Source organism: Corapipo altera, unplaced genomic scaffold, assembly GCF_003945725.1.
Source record: "Corapipo altera isolate COAL_440 unplaced genomic scaffold, ASM394572v1 1, whole genome shotgun sequence".
NCBI classification, from domain to species: Eukaryota; Metazoa; Chordata; class Aves; order Passeriformes; family Pipridae; genus Corapipo; species Corapipo altera.
In genome coordinates, this window is record NW_020884873.1 from 7478236 (window position 1) to 7494691 (window position 16456).

The 16456-nt window shown below is 41.0% G+C and overlaps 1 protein-coding gene across 4 annotated transcripts in view; it reads right to left on the minus strand.

The window, feature by feature from the left end:
- DENND5B (DENN domain containing 5B) overlaps positions 1-16456 on the minus strand; it is a 113854-nt gene that overhangs the window by 17211 nt on the left and 80187 nt on the right. For 2 of the 4 annotated variants that reach the window (XM_027658904.1, XM_027658895.1), the window contains 6 exons: positions 7675-7768; positions 4233-4364; positions 2971-3123; positions 2637-2669; positions 2363-2441; positions 1083-1164 (listed from right to left, as the gene is read on the minus strand). In XM_027658904.1, coding sequence (XP_027514705.1) covers positions 1083-1164; positions 2363-2441; positions 2637-2669; positions 2971-3123; positions 4233-4364; positions 7675-7768 — 573 coding nt within the window. The remainder of the gene's footprint in view (positions 1-1082; positions 1165-2362; positions 2442-2636; positions 2670-2970; positions 3124-4232; positions 4365-7674; positions 7769-16456) is intronic. The other 2 variants (XM_027658907.1, XM_027658897.1) reach the window with 1 other exon arrangement.

Sequence of the window (16456 nt, forward strand, 5' to 3'; positions counted from 1 at the left end):
TGTAGCATCAAACAAAAAGGTTGGACACTGCAGGTGGGAAGTACAGTGATTTTCTTTCAGAAAAGTCTGACTAATCTGTGTGATCTCACATCAGAAAAAAAATATATCTGTATCAATACACATAGTAAAAATCACACTGCCGTAATCACGGTTTTGTGAACTTACTACAACTAATTTTATTTTTGCCATAAGATTTTTTGCCATATTTTTATGTGGAAGGAGGACATGTATTACAAGAAGAAGTACTCATATTGTCTCACACGTTAAATTGCCAGCAGTTGTTAGCAGCTCTTTACAGATGTGCATTATTGCGTTAGTCCTCCTCTCTCTTCATGGTACATTTAGCCCACTGCAATCCTTAACCCCAGCAAAACAAGTGTCAAAAAAGTAGCCTGACCTGGCAGTGGCTTGATCAAGAAGATGCCCTGAAGAACTTCTGTCTGGTGCTGTCACACCAGCCTCCACCTCTTCTTACCCTCTAACCCTCCTGGTTCCAAACTAACATTGCTTGAATAGGTCTCCGTAGCTAGGCTGTGGTCTCCTGCAGAGCACCTGCCCTAACTTCACATCCTAGCTTTAAACTCATCCAAATTCTAAATTTGAATACATTTCTATATTTGTTCATTTATTACTATTTGCCATAAAATGCTAGCTGAGAAGAAAGAACGTTGCTCAGGCATTGCGAGCAAGTTTTTACGTCCCTTTGCTCTATTTATCAACTGTACTTGCTCAGTCAGTACTTTGACACAAACAAAAAGAAACAAACTCAAAGAACCAAGGAATTCAACATATCTGCTGTCAGTTATAGAAGTTGGCTTTACTGCTGGAAGAACCCCACCCAGGGAAAACTAAAATCCAAGTAAAACGCATGTGGCTTTCACTGTCTTTTAGATAAAATAGATCAAGTGAACATGCAAAAAAGGTTTTTCAAAATAGAAAGGCAATATGTCATAGATTTGAATGTGGGCTGAAGAGAAGGTTTAATTCTCCTTAGCCTTTGTAGACCCAAAGCCAGGGTGGATCTTTACCTTATGCTACACAGTTAAAACCACAATCAATGCTTTAGGAACCAAATTGCGTACCTCATATCTTGTATCAGGGAAACCCTCAATGTAGGCAGAGTAATTCCTGTATCAGACTTTCGTCTTTCTGTTCCAACACCAACTACAATGGAGAAAACACATGAAGTTAATGCAACACTACAGAAATAGTCTGCAATGCATTTGTTTCACATACAGCTGAAACAATCATAAGTGGCTGGTAACTGCAGAGTTTCTGTGCATTATCACTAACTCCATCCTGGAAACGTAGAAATAGACAAAATGAAAAATGCTGAATACATTACCTATTCCTTCCTTAATCCAGCACTGAATTCAGAGATTTAGCTTCCTTTTTTGTATGTGAAATACATTAACATAAATCTGATGTTTCTAGGAAAAACTCACAACTGAGAAGAATTCGATAAAATTAAGCTACAGTAACATATTCAATGCTAAGAATGCCATGCATTTCTATGCTCTGCTACTGATCAAACCGCTTTTTGGTGACACATTTTGCTCTCAGGAATTTGTGCCTGCCAGCCAGATTGTTTAGTGCATTACTCATTGAAGCTTATTAAAAAGTCTTTTCATGGGAGAGACTAGTTTTTCCATAAATGCATCTTTGAGGACTGACCATACAAGTTCCCATCAGCAGGATTTGGATTGGAGAGTCCTTGGAAGATGACCAACTAAAGTTCAGAGACTTTCACTACAATACCCCAGCCACTGGGCAGGGAGATCTCCAGGTCATCAGAAAACCAATCTCTCTCACAGCACAGAAGTAATTTAGTGATTGTGAAGGGCCAAGCCAAAGCTTAAACTGAGCACCTAGACTGATGTACAGAGATGAATTACACAGTTTCTGAACTGTACCATCCACCAGTATAAAGATTTAGTGAATATGGAGTTATTCACATTGGGATCTGAGAGACAGATTATGCTCACTGAAAGAAAAATATCAGCTGTCTTACCCCCACTTCCACACTTTCAGCTTCTACAGAAATCATCTCTTGTGGAAGCACTGCTTCTCACACCTCACTCAATGCTGATTAAAAGGAAATGTAGGTAGTGAACATACATCAAGTGATTTTTCCAGACAAAGATAGTTACTATGTTCCTTTGCCTCCAAGGATTTCAATCTATTTAGTCCAGACATCAAGACATCCTCACAGTGATGATGAAAATCTCAAAATGTAAATGTGATATTAGCAAAGAAATACACCAAAAATCCTGCATGGATTCCTACGGTTGCACTGTTCCTCCCATGCCCAAGTTCATTCACTGTGATGGACCCTTCACGGAGTCAGTTGCCAAGTACTTACCTGGTGACTCTGCACTGTGCTCCTGCTTCTCTTCTCTCTCTTGGTACTGAAGCAAATGGGACCACAGAGCAGATTTCCCCTGAAAATGGAATACACAGCACGCAGCTTTAAATAAATTCAGGCAAAAGAAAAGAGGCCAATAAACACAGCAAAATGGAATGGCATTTAAATGGGTAAAAGGTTCAGTAATTATAATCAATCCTTCTCTCTTGGATCATGAAATCTTAGGAAAAAGAGAGGACCATCCCACTGACCTAACAGTCACACCACCCACCTTGTTTCTTTGTCCTCTCTCTGGGTTTTCCTTGTGAAGGTTGAAAGAGAAGAAATCAAACACATACTTGACAACATCTCTGCAGTTTCCAGAGGCACCTCTCAAATAGAAAAAGAAAAAAAACAAAAACCCACCCCCCCCCCCCCCCCCCCCCATCCCTAACACCCAAAACTCCTCAACCTTAGCAAGATATGAACCAGGGACTCCAAGCCCAAAGGTACCTCCCACTTTATGTTGGAATGACACCACTGAGTAGCAGCTTAAAAGGTAGTGATGGCATTCAGTGTTTGCTAGACTAGTGTTCACACAAAGTTCCAAGTTTCCAGCTACCAACCTGCTTGACCTGCAGACCATGGCTCCAGATCCTTTCTAGCAGATCACAGAGACTAGCAATCAATGTATTTTCCTCCAGACCTGTTATGTTGGCTTCTCCATGTCCCAGCTCAACTGCTTCATGGCCCATCTTCTCTACCAACATGCGTTTAGTCTACAAATAAATAAAAAAAAAAATCCCCAAAGGTTTCTAAGAATATTATCCAGCAAGGGACAGAATTTCTAGATGAGTTCACTTAAAGGTGCTTAATACAGAAACCATTGCTAATAGCCTGACCAGAGAAAGTCTAAATATCTTTACAGGGTTTGTAAATTAACAAGAATAATTATATTAAAAAAAGTTTGCATGATTACTTCAAATCACAGACTATCCTGAGCTGGAAGGAACCCACGAGGATCATCAAAGCCCAACTCCTGATCCTGCACAGGACAGCCCCAAGAATCACACCATGTACCTGAGAGCATTGTCCAAACACTTCTTGAACTCTTTTTGAACTGATGCTGTGACCACTTCCCTGGGGAGCCTCTTCCAGCTGTCCTATTTCTATACCCTTTATCCATTGTCCTATTCCTACACTGTTGATCTATTACCAAGCAGAGTATAGAGCAAAACAGAGAAAAGCACTAGATACATTTTCAGTCTTACTGACTTTCTGGTTTTCTTCTTGTTACAACCATTAAAGTTTAACACTCAGGTAATGCAGTATAACACCAGCTGCAACAGACACAAGCTACACTTTCATGTCTATAAAAGCTCCTTTAATATTTGAAACTGCTATACCTCATTTGCTCTGCATAAACAACATGCACAAGTGACACATGCTGAAGTCTTCCCTTTTGACTGAGGGTCTCGAGCCCGTTCTGTTTAGGCTACATGTAAATACTAACAACTAAAAGAAATCCTCCTGGAGATGTCTGATCACACTGATTCTCCTTCCTGTCCTTTTTACTCTTTCCATCAACTTCAACTGCATAAATAGAAGAGCGAGGACACGTTCCTTTCTTTTCTAGCTGTTGAAAAATGTAACACTAAATTGATACACTAATGTACCACTAACGATACGCTAAAGATACACTTACTGATATACTATATTACACTATAGGTAATACTAATGTAAATGTTACACTAAAGGGATATCCACTCTGGTGAATAGCCTGGTATTCCAACAGACTAATGCGACTCCAGCTTTGAATCAGACCACCATCTGCAGATGCTATTTAGGCTCAGTGTAATTAAGGGGAGAAACACAGGGGACGACCTACCTTCATGCGACATTCCTTCAGCAACCCTTCCACAAACTTCCAGTTGGTTTGTGCAATCACAGCTGGAGAGAGGTCTGAGAGTTTGGGCTGCCTTAAATTTTTCCCCAAACTCCTTGCCTCCTGCATGTATTTCTAAAAATAAAGAGAATAATTTTAGATATTACAAGTCAGAGGGACTCTCCTCATCCTAATCCTAGGCAAGCAAATGCTGGTGGAAAGGAACGAGCTAGTGTTAATCTAGGAACAAAATCTTGATTTGTCTGATGTTTAGGTGTCAGCCTGGAGGAGTGGAGCGATTCCTTCTGACAACAGAAAAAGCAAGATATTTTCCTGTGTGGTACAGAATCAGTCAACACTAGCTAGTGAACTGTGCTGTTAGCCACCAGTATGAAGTTAGGCACAGCAGGTGCATAAAGTGCAACACCTTCATTAAGCAATAAAGTCAAAACACTCAGTAAAGTTTCTTTTCACTGTTAAGTCTCACTTAAAAAAAATAAATAAAAAAACTGACTAATTTGTGATCAGACTATATGTGAATAGAAAAAAAAAAATCGTCTGAAAATAAATTACAAGAAGTAGAAATACACTTAGTGAAGGAGAAAGATTTCATCCATTACTTTTCATCTGGATAGTTTATGTGGGAAAAATGAGACTTGTCTTTATTCTCAATTAACTTCTTGATTACGAGTGAAGCTCATTTTAAACAGAACTGACAGTAAGGATCATTTTTATATGGAGTGGTAATTGTGAAGTATGGACAAAAAAATCAGCATACTCTTTAAAGAAAGATCCAAGCTGTAATAAAAGACTTTTAAACTTTCCTGCTCCACTGCCTTGTCTTCAGGGGTGGGGTATTTTTTGGTTCGGCTTTCATTTGTTAAGCCAAAAAACACATCAACAAAAAAAAATCAACAAGTGATCTCTGACCCAAACATCAGCGAGAGGGCTGAGCAAGGATGAGAAGCTGGCCAGTTGTTCAAGCATTATTCATAAAGTTTTTGTTAAAAAAGAGTAAGATAATAGAATGATGCTAAATAAAAGTCTTGAAACACAGTGCTCATAGCCTGGTGTGGGAATGCTCTGCTTCCATAGTGTGCTTTCATCCAGTTAATGATGCCTCTTTGGGGGATGGTATGTGACAATGATCACTCCTTCCCAGAGAGGGCTGGATCACATCTCCCCCAGGGACTTGGTGCTGCTGCTGGCTGGGTTTTCTGGGAAACTGAGAGGTCACTATGGCTGTTGCATCCTTGGAGCTTTCTGTCTGGGCAGAAAATTTATTTCATAGAATAATAGAATGGTTTGGGTTGAAAGAGACCTTAAAGGTCATGTAGTTCCAACCTTTCTGCCAGGGCATGGACACCTTCCACTAGATCAGGAAAAGTAAAAGCAAAATCCAAACATATTGAAGTTAATTGAAATAGCTCACTTTTTTTTTTTTTTTTTTTTTTTTTTAGGGATTGTACAGTTTTTCTGACACAACTGGATTTTTTCAACACAAAATTTGGACAAGAACCACTTAAGGTCACCCCAACAGGTCAGACAAGAACGTAGGGTTCTGCCATGAAAAGCTGTGTTCATCAAAAGCGCTCAGTTAGGCGATTACAGTTGCACCAATACCGTAAGGATTTTAAAATAGTTGAAAAACTACAGGTGGGAATTAAAAAAAAAGTCACAGATGATGAAAGCGTGTTGTCCATCAAGCAATCTCACAAGTGACTTCCATCTAACTCGGTGCAAAAATTAACAGCAAAAAAAGTGAAAAAAATAATAAAGGGAATATATAACTAGGAAATCTAATATTTCTTTTTAAAGGGATAAATTAAATGCAAAGTGTGGTTATAGTCTGAAGAGTACAAAACATGGATAACCTTATTTTATTCATGATATATCTTATTACACTAAAATAAAAAAGAATAGTATTAGCTCTTGTAAGTTCAACAGAAGAACAAGGTTGATTGCACTTTGCCTGTTCATCAACATCCACCACCACCTTCTTCCACACTGGGATGCAATGATTCAGCAGTCAGAAGGTGATGATTTTTGGATTTGACACCAGCTTAGCAACACGGGGAAAAAAAAAGACAGTGAAACAAATTCTTGTCTTTCAGCCTTGGAGCCAGTGTATTTGCTAGGGAACTGAAGTGGAAGCTCATTTCCAGCTACTTTTCTGATTATAACCACACTTCCAAGCACTACAGGGACCGTGCTCCTACTCTACGAGAAAGGGAGAGGTTTGAGGCGCCGTGAAGACAGAGGTTCCTCATGCTAGCAACATCTCAAAAGCAGCTTTCAACAAGAAAAACTAAAACATACCAGGCAGCATTCAGAGAAGGATTTTTTAGGAGGCCGTGCAGGAGGGGGTGGTCCCTGATCCCACTCCCAGAAGGCCATTGAGTTCTGACGAAGCAAAAGCTCCTCCGATGGCTAAGAGGAGGCAGATGCCCCAATGGCAGAACAGCCAGAAAGAAAGAGGAGACAAAGCAAAAGAAGCATGCATATGATCCACAGCCAAAAAAAGAAAAAAGTAAATACATGACAAAGTATTGAAAAGGCTCTGCTGAGATACACACGAGGCACTGTTTAAAATATACTTGCAAAGCCACATTAGCAAAAATAGCAACAAATATGTAAAAGTGCTGTTTTGCTGTGTTTCCATTGAAACGTCATTTGAAGCTATAATTGAAGAGTCCACTCATCTGCTCAGGTCCTTTCAGAGGGCAAACTCCAACACTGTCAATGTTATTCAGCAAGATTTACCACAAAACAGCATGAGTGTTTTATTTTTGCTATTGACATACAAAAGAAGCACATGGACATCAATGGAAAAATGTGGCAGAAAATATTTAACGAAGGACAAGGAACTGAAAAGATGGGAAAGAAATGCATGTATGTGACTGACATTTAAAAGATGCATGGGAGTTTCCAAGCTTTAGGCATAAAAAGGCCCCAAAGTCTTAACCTTTCAAATAGGCTTACTCATGTCAGGAATCTACACAAGAGAAAGAAAAAAAAATTCCTTTAAAAGAAAGGAAAGAACCCTGCCTCATTCGTTTCTACAGCACTGACATTTATTCAAGGACTTGACTTTTCCAGAGACTGGCTAGAGCTCAGCAGCTGCACTCAGGAAAGCACAAGGGCTCTGCTGCCTGCATGCAGCAGCATGACCAGAGTCTAAACCAGCAAATAAGCCATTTTTTCTGAAGACAACGGGGCTGTCTTTTTCCTAAATAATAAAAGCACTTTATTTATGTTGCGTACTTTGAAGTTATACAACATATACAAGCATCTGTGACAAGCAAAGCGGGCATCTAAATGGCTACAGAGACCCAAACAAATATCACAGTAGCCACAAAACTGCCCTAAGCAATAAGCACATTGTTTGTCCAAACCTCCACCTCCTGGATCACAGCTTGTGCTGCCCGCAGATGATGCCACCTACCTCCCTCAAATCATTGTCCAAGCCGATGTGCTCCGAGTGCTGCCGCAGGCGGTCCTTCCTGCGCTGTGTGGTGGTGCTGCGGCTGGCCCAGCGGCTGGGAAGTCAGAGAGAGAGAAGACACACATGAGCAGCAAAAAAAAAAAAAAAAAATCAGGAGGGAAAGCCTAGGTCAGGAGCCACAGACATCCGATGGGGCTGCAGCAAGAGAAGGAGAAGCTGAAATTTGGACCGTGCAGTAAACACAGGTGCAAAGTGGTGCCTGACCTCCCCATGTGAAGCCATCTGGCAGGTAACAGGCCACTGTGCACCCAAGGGACAAAAATCCTCATGGAAATGTGCCCACTGCCTGCCATGGTCTGCAGTGAGAGCTCCTGGTATCCAAAACACAGGTCATGCAGTGCCACTGATGCCACCACCAGGTAAACTGTTGTACTTAATTACCCACCACCACTGCTGCATGTGATGAAGTTTGATAAAAACAGTGTCTGTAGAAACAAACAAAATTACAATGATGTCTTTTGACCAGCAACTTCTATAATTTCCCTCTTTTGTGAGAAGTGCTACTTCTCCTTTCTGCACTTCCAGGAACTATTTGAGAGAAATTTCTCATTGCAATAGTAACTACTGTGATATCGGGTGCATTTCTGTCTAAAGGTTATAAACAACATTTATGTTCCTGGGATTAATCATGTTGCTATCTTCATCTTCTGGTTTTTTTGCACCAGGTTTCTAAATACCAAAAAAAGGCCTCGTTATTTTCCACATGTTCATATATGTCCAGTCGAATTTTTCCTCATCTGAAGCTGTCACCTGAAAGCAGCCACCTGGTAACCAGGTTTGAAACTGGGCAACGTTGAAGCTCTCAAGTGTCCAAACTCCTTTATGCCAAATCCTTGACAACAAAAATGCTCAACTGGTGCAGAGAAAATGAAGTTAATGCAATATTTATAAAAGAAAGCGGAAATAACACTGTATAAAGCAAACTATCAAGTATTAAAAATAAGCAGCTTAATGCACATAAAGGTTATATCTTCAGAATATCACTTGATTACTGTAGTCGTGTTTATTAAACTTAAAATTATCTTTCAAATGCAGTTTAAAAAAAGCCTTTAAGTGTATAGCCTTTCAGTCAATTCATGAAGTCACCTGCCTCTCTCCTGCACTCAGAAGATAAAGAGTGAAACCAAGGTGAAAGAGAACACAAATCCTGTTCAGAGCAGTGCTCCAGCTCTGGTGCCTGGTGGGATGTATGAAAAAGGCTCTACCTACAGGAGGAAACTGCCTGGAAGAATTTGAGGGGATAACCTCAATCTGGAAGAAAAAAATAATAAATAATAAATAATTTTTAAAAAAGCAATAAAAAGAAAACAGAACCCACACTTGCCAACCTTGGCACTTGAGTCAAAGGGACCAAAGGAACCCTTCAAAATCCATCTCCATCCTGGCCCCTCTACTCCAGACTGAAGTGTCCATGCTGGGCACCATGCCAGAACAACTGCTCTGAGATGGCTTTTTCTATAGGAATTGTGATCAACAGGCAAAGCCCCTCAAGATTTGGTTTCTCTGCTTTGATAAATCTATACAGAGGGCACCTGGAGATGTCCACATCAAAGACAGAAGTGTGTGCTTTGTGAGACTCTCCACATTGGTGGTATTGGTGAGAACAGCAGTCTCCAGATCCCAAATCCATCAAATTCTCTGTATGCACCCCAAACAAGAGCATACACAAATAAGATCTGGGATCTGAACTGTTTGGGCAAAGAGTTTCAGCTGGTGACATAGGCAGATACATGCCAGGGGGAGAAAACTCTTGCACTGAGCTGGACTTGGGCTCTGACATGTCTGACAAACCATTTGGGATATGTAGGGAGAGGAGCCTGACCCAAGAGAAGTACAGAGATGTGACCCCTGATAAACAAACCCTCCTGTTTCCAGAGAGAAGGACTTTGCATACATGTACCTAAATAACTATCTCCACCAATTCCTCTGGTGGGTCAATTGAAGACTGAATTTTGGCTAACTGCACAATAAAAAGGGGAGAAAAAAAGTCATAGGAACTATAGTTTTTATAGTCAAACTGAAGTCCCGTCCTACCTCCCAAATAACATCAAGAAAACAAGTACAAAGGAAGAAATCTGGGTCTGCATGTAATTATGGTTCTTCACCTCAGCATCCCATACAACAAGGAATTTATTTTTAAAGCAATGTAGCCTCAAGTCTCTGGTAACTAAATGAAACAGCCCAATAGGTGTCTGTACAGTAAATGCTGATACCTTCTCAGAGGAATACATTACTGACATAAGTGTCTCTGCACCTCTGCAGAAGTCTTAAAAATAAACAGCCTCGGAGTTTATTAAGTCACAATTTTTAATTTTTTTTTCAGAAGCAATAGCCAAAACCTTATTAGATGACTGAAAGGGGAGAAATAAAATCCTGCATTTTAATAATCTCAACAAGTAGAAATGTAGCATAAAACCCCACACCCTTGAACAGAAGATAGCAGACATAAGTGACTTTAGCTACCCAGCTCTGGAGACCTTCCATTTATTGCAAGCCAGTACCATGTTTATGTTTCACATGATAGAATGCCAATAACACACTGGAAAGTTAAGATATAGATCAAACATTACCATATAATATTTTTCTGCTCCAATTTATATGGTAGTTTCTGAACTGTAGACAGAGCTTGGATCCCTCTCCATCTGCATTTCTGCAGTTAGTGGAAGACAAAAGAATTGCTAGAACTGTCCTTTGAGGGAACACGTCTCACCAAAGGTGAAAGCAGAATGAAAGCTATAGAATAATTACAGCTACTACACCATCATTAAAGAATCTTCAGTTCATTCCAGTGCCGCACTTCATCTGGGAGAAGGCACAGACTATTCTCCAGATTATTAATCAGAACCATTTGAACATTTTAAGGATACAAATGTAAAGATCATTGGGTGTTAATGAAAAAAATGACTGCTGCTCATTAGCTGGAGCAATTACATACGCAATGAGCTGCACGTTCCTTCTTCCCCAACCTCTAAGCTGAGGAAGAGGAGCTGTTGAGACACTGAGTGAGGTCTGTGCATTGAGATGCTGCTCTGAATCTCTCCAGGAGATTTCGTGAAGATCTAACAGCAGATAAGCAGGATTAAGCAGCTAAATCTTTTAAAGCCTTTTCTTTACTGGGCCACATAGAATTTTCCCAAAACAATGCTTCAATATTATAATAACCACTCCTCTTACAAGCAGCAACTGCATTTTAAATTACTCTTCCTCTCCTTTTGACTACTCAGAGTGATTTTAAGGGGTATAAAAGCCCATCCCAGCAGCCACACCACCTTCCCTGAGCTGCCGAAATCCCATCCGGGTGCTTCTCCTGGCACTGCCGTCAGCTACTGCTGTATTCACACCTCAGCCAAAGCAGTGAGAAAAGCTGTAATCCCACCAGCAAACACCTGCTTGTCAGCCCTTAGTCTTGGGCTTTTCAGCTGAACCACTACCACCCATGTCCTTATGGAGCAGGTACTTGAGGAGACCAAGCCCTCCTGGCTGGTCCCTACCTTGGAGGGATGAGCCTGGCACCTGGGAGTGCACAGCACTGCAGTGCTGCTGCTCAGCCTGAATGCTCCCCAAGTATTTCCTGACCCACAAAATGCCCTCTCCCCTTTATTTTTTGCTGGTAGAGCCGTGAGCATGGACTACAGGCATGTTTCATTTATTCCTCACAGCGGAGGCATTGCTACAAGCACCAAGTCTCTGGGGATTAAGCAGATACAGCTTAGGCACAGTATTGTGGGGAGCCCAGGGACAAACTGCCTATATGGAGAAGTGAGAAAAAGTTTGTTTCAGTATGTCTGCCTGTATATAACTCCCATGTTCACAGATGAATGGTCGTCACATTCAGGGACCATGAGAAAGCAGGGATATTTCAGAGGAGGGATCAAGGAAGACTGTGCTCTGTTCAATATAGAGAAATGAAATGAAGGCATCTCATAATAAGATCCTTCTAGCACAAAAACAGTACATTTCAGTCAGTGTTGTTTAATATCAAATGAGACACAACAAGCATAGGAATATGTTTGCAGAGGTTGGAGGAAATGCAATAGTGACACTTGCAAAAGAAGATACTTAACCTGTGATGCTTAATTTCTATAACAAAAGTGATAAGGTAGTCAGCATCAAAGCTGTCAGAAACAATCTAGCAAAGCAGCAGCCTCACACCAGGGACTGGCTGTGTTGTATTGCAAGACTGTGTACATCTCTCTCTCTCTCTTCCCCTTTTCCCCACCCTGCTTTTTAAAGCTCTATGGAGAAATGAAGAAATTATGTCTACCCAAACCAGACATGAGTTTAATAGGTAGGATATATACTGCAACACATGAACATGCTGCTAGAGAACATCATTCACAGATGGATTTAACCAATATTGGCATCACCATGAAAGTCACTATCGTAATTTACAATCTATTTACAGTGTTAAAAGAGAAGGAAGCAGACAAATGCACTTGTCTATAGGACGGAACCTAAATCTCCTCATCTAAACCATCTCATGAGGCAGACTGCTACTTAGGTCTGCAAATCATGACAATACCCTTTCTACCTAAATATGCCCATCAAAGAGTGATCTTTGTTTCTGTATCCACAAATTAGCACATACCTGTACTACACCCTCCACCAAATCTCCCTAAAGCATGCATGCAGCCTCCATACATTAAACACACACAGGCTGCACATGCAAACTGCTTCGGTTCAGATGCAGTTTGTGTGGGACTGCACAGAGATTCCAAATCAAATACATGTCAGACCAAACAAATTAAAAGGAATGTCAAAACTGAGCTCCACCCAATGGAGCTCACGGGGCTGACAGGGGAGGAGATCCACACTATGAATCTGCTTCACAAACACTGCTCTGTGGTAAGGAGAATGAAGGCTCAGAGAGAGACATGCACCTTTCCCAGCTCTGATGTAGGGTGGAACAGGAAAGCTTTGAAACTGCTCATCGGGTGGACAAAGATGAGCAAAATGCTTTAAAGAGAGTGGTCTTGCACTGACAGGCTGTCTCATCAGTTTACATGAAAAGAAGGGATTTAAAAGGGTGGCACCCACAACCGCCATCCTCTGCAAGGAAGAGCGGTAGCAAACCAGCAGCATCACCTCTGGAGCCCCGAGGAACCACTGTCCTAAGCAGTATTTAATTTGCAAAGTCCCTTGAGACAGTAGCACTGCTCAGGGGAGAGCAAATGGAACAGAGAATGCAAGGATTCGATGCAGTTTTCCCTGAGAACTTTAATTCTGCAGAGCTGTGTTAAAATGATATATTAACTCAGAGAAGTTAGTTGCACTTTCCCCACCTTGCACAAGTTGAGCAGAGAATCAGCAGTTCAGGAGACTTGCCCATCAGGTTCCAAGTCACTACAGCACATATTTCCTATCTCAGAAACCATTTTTAAGCACAGATTGTCAGTCACACCTTATTCTCAAAAATGCATGTATTTAAATACAAGTGGTTCCTGTTTTCATTGCACCTGTCAGTGGTTTGCCGTATTAGGTTACCTTTTGTGTAGTAACTGCATCTTTCAGATTTTCATATGTAAAAGGTGAGCTTTTACTACTCACAAAGTTTAAATAACATCAGAGCTGTGTGGGGATGCTCGTTGCTGACTCATTTCATGCTCATTTAGATGCACTGCAGAGATGCTATGCTATATTACTTGAAAATGCAGTTGTCTGGTTTGATTAAAAAAAAAAAAAGCTTAATTGAAAATAGACAGCCTTGAAATGGTACCCAGCAGATAGGGAGGTAATAAAAGACCACATAATATGAACTACTCAGTGAAAAAAAGACAATCTCTCATACAAAAACTAGTTCAGTTAAAACCAGAACAAATTCTGTCATCATATAGAGATTCACTGACTCCTCTGCATTTTATATATATATATACACATATATAATATTTTCTTAAAAAATATTAACTGATGTTAAATGTTAGTAACAAGCAAGCAGCACTCCTATTTAAAAATGAGGAGAACCAGAGCACCAGGCAGCCCTGGACAGTTCCCAGCTGGAGGAGGGGGCTGATGGTGGAGGCCACAGGACAGTGTCCACACAAGTTGTGCCATAAACTGGAGCACAAAAAAGAACCAACTTCATACACTCCTAGTGCATGATTTTTACAAATAAATACTGACACACACAGTGGTGAGATCAGCAAAATACAGATCAGGAACAAATGCCTGGAGAAAGCAAAGAATTTTGAAATCTGCTTCATGGGCAAGAGCAACTCATCACTCAGCTAAAGCCTGAGGTTAGGGGGCCAAGTATAGCAGGATTTGTGCTTGAAGACTCAGACTGTGCCCTCCTTTGGGGATTGCTGCAAGTCAGGCAGGACACAGAGGACAGACAAAGCTGGGATATAAGGGAGAGGACTCAGGAGAGAGAAATGGCCAGGGTAGGAAGAGGAAACAGGCTGGTCAGGGAAGTAAGCAAGGAGGAAAGCAGGGCTCAGATAATGAAGACAAGAGAAAAAAGACCTAAAGAGAAAGGAAAGCAAAAGAGGGTAGTTTAAGCCATTTTGTAAATGTGTAACAAAGCAAAACCTTCATTTGAAAACCAAAAGCTATAAGAAAAAAATCAGCTCAGTTGTTCTTTGCAGGCATTCACTTCAAATCACCAGAATGCAAATATATTCCCATGCTTTGTGCACAATCAATGTTTTCCTCTGCAATATTTAATCTCATTTATCAAGCTTCTTAGTACAAATTAAGTTACAAGGTAATCAATTAGGTTGAAAACACAGCTTGTTTCATTGTTTTAATTTTGCACTGTAAGCATATTCCCCCTAATTTAACAATTAGCTAATCAGAAACCATGAAGTGTTTATGTAGCTTGGTTTTTTGTCATTCAAATTCCACTCCTGGATCATTGCAAATGCATCAGTCAGTAGAGCCCCAGCTACAATTTTAAAAGCCTGGCAGAAAACGCACACAGAAGAGGAAGAAGGGAACATGTAGAAACCACAGTGTGGTGCTGAGGTTTGAGAAAGGAAATGAGGACTCTGGAAACCACAGCTCTTTTCCAGAATAACAGACAAATTGCCTAAGGGACTGCAGCCTGTTTTCTCCTGGGACGCTTTCTAGGAGGACTTCTGCAGAAGCCACTGCTTTACAAGGTTAGAGCAGCATGATGGGGGATGCTTTTGTACCCAGAGGAAGCTGCAGCTGCTCTCTGCAGATTCAGAAGGTTTTCCCATGACGTGGGGGATGTATCAAAGGCAATGAGAGCAGAGGGAGTCCCTCAAGTGGGACACCGCCTGATGGGAAAGAGAACAGAATTGGGTGAGGTGATTTTTGTTCAGTTGCTGCTAGCTGGGATGAATTGCTGTTTTCTTTACAGAAAAGTAATATTCCTTTAAGTTATAGAAAAAATTTGGATACAACAGTAATCATCTTTCATTTAAGTTTAGATCAGCATATTCTGCAGCTATCCATGTTCTGTGGTCTTGATCAAAAAGATGATTAGGGAAACTAATCATATACCTGGGACCCTGTTCTCCAGTTTTATGGAGCTAGGGGGCTGGGGTGGAGTGTTTTGTTTGTTTGTTTGTGGGTTTTAGTGGTTTTGATTATTGTTTTGTTTTTTTTTTTAAATTATTTGCTTACCTTTAAACTTTTCATTTCTTTTCAGTAAACTGAAGTTTGGAAGCTTTTTTCACTGAAGTTCTTCTTTAGCTGAGCAAGTCAACATTTCCACACACCACCACAGGGGAAGAGGTGAACACCAGCCCTAAATGACACTGGGTAGGTACCTACACCCTAACAGCTGGTAAGAACAGGAGCAAGTGTAAGAACAGATGCTCTCCTGATCCAGAAATGACCAAGCAGGTGAGAGAAAGCAGCAAGAGCCTGATGCTGGCTGGGGCCAGAGAGCACAGGTTCATCCCCTTGTCCAGTCCTTTAAAGGACACCTGTAAAGGGGAAGCAGGAGGAGGCAGCTGAGTGACAGAAGTGGGGCAAAGCACGCTGCTAAGCACGGTCGTGGGCTGATAGATGAAACATCAGTGGACTTCCTTTGATTGACAGACTTCTTTAACACTTACACATCCTAATGTGATCAACCCTCCAGCATCAAAACTGACTATTTACTCTGATTCTCTCTTTTTTATCATTTATCCATGCAGGAAGCTTCCCTTTTTAAGCCCTCATTGTTTAGATAGGTTCAGGATCCCCATGCCTAATGTTGTCCCTAAGGAACCTTTAAAGGCCTGCCTTCTGCTCCCATGGAGTTCTTACTCTCAGTTCCACCATCCCTGTCAGGTTTGTACTGAAACAAACCTTAATCCCAGTCTGGCTAGGGCTCAGGTTCAAACTGTGATCTTAGCAGTGGCAGGTTTACTGTTGGACTCTATGATCTTCAGGGCCTTTTCCAACCTAAATGATTCTATAATCCTAAATAATCCTATGTGCCTGTCGACCCCACCTCTGTGCCCAAGCCCTGCCCTCCAAGCCCCCAGCAAGTAAGTGCCAGACACCTCCCAAACACAATTTCTGCCCACCTAGGCAACGTGGTTTTCTGGGATTAAATACAGGATCTAGAACTGAAACTAAAAGTGTTTGTTGTTTGCATTTTATCTGTGATTTTGAAGTAACATATTACATATATAACAGCCCAGCGACTGACAGACGTATCTTTAGTGCTCTGCCTGGTTACAGGAACATTATGAGCTCTAGTCAGTTTATCAGCCCAGACAGGGAAGCAATAAGTACCTGATTGCTGGCCACTGAGCTGAGCTTT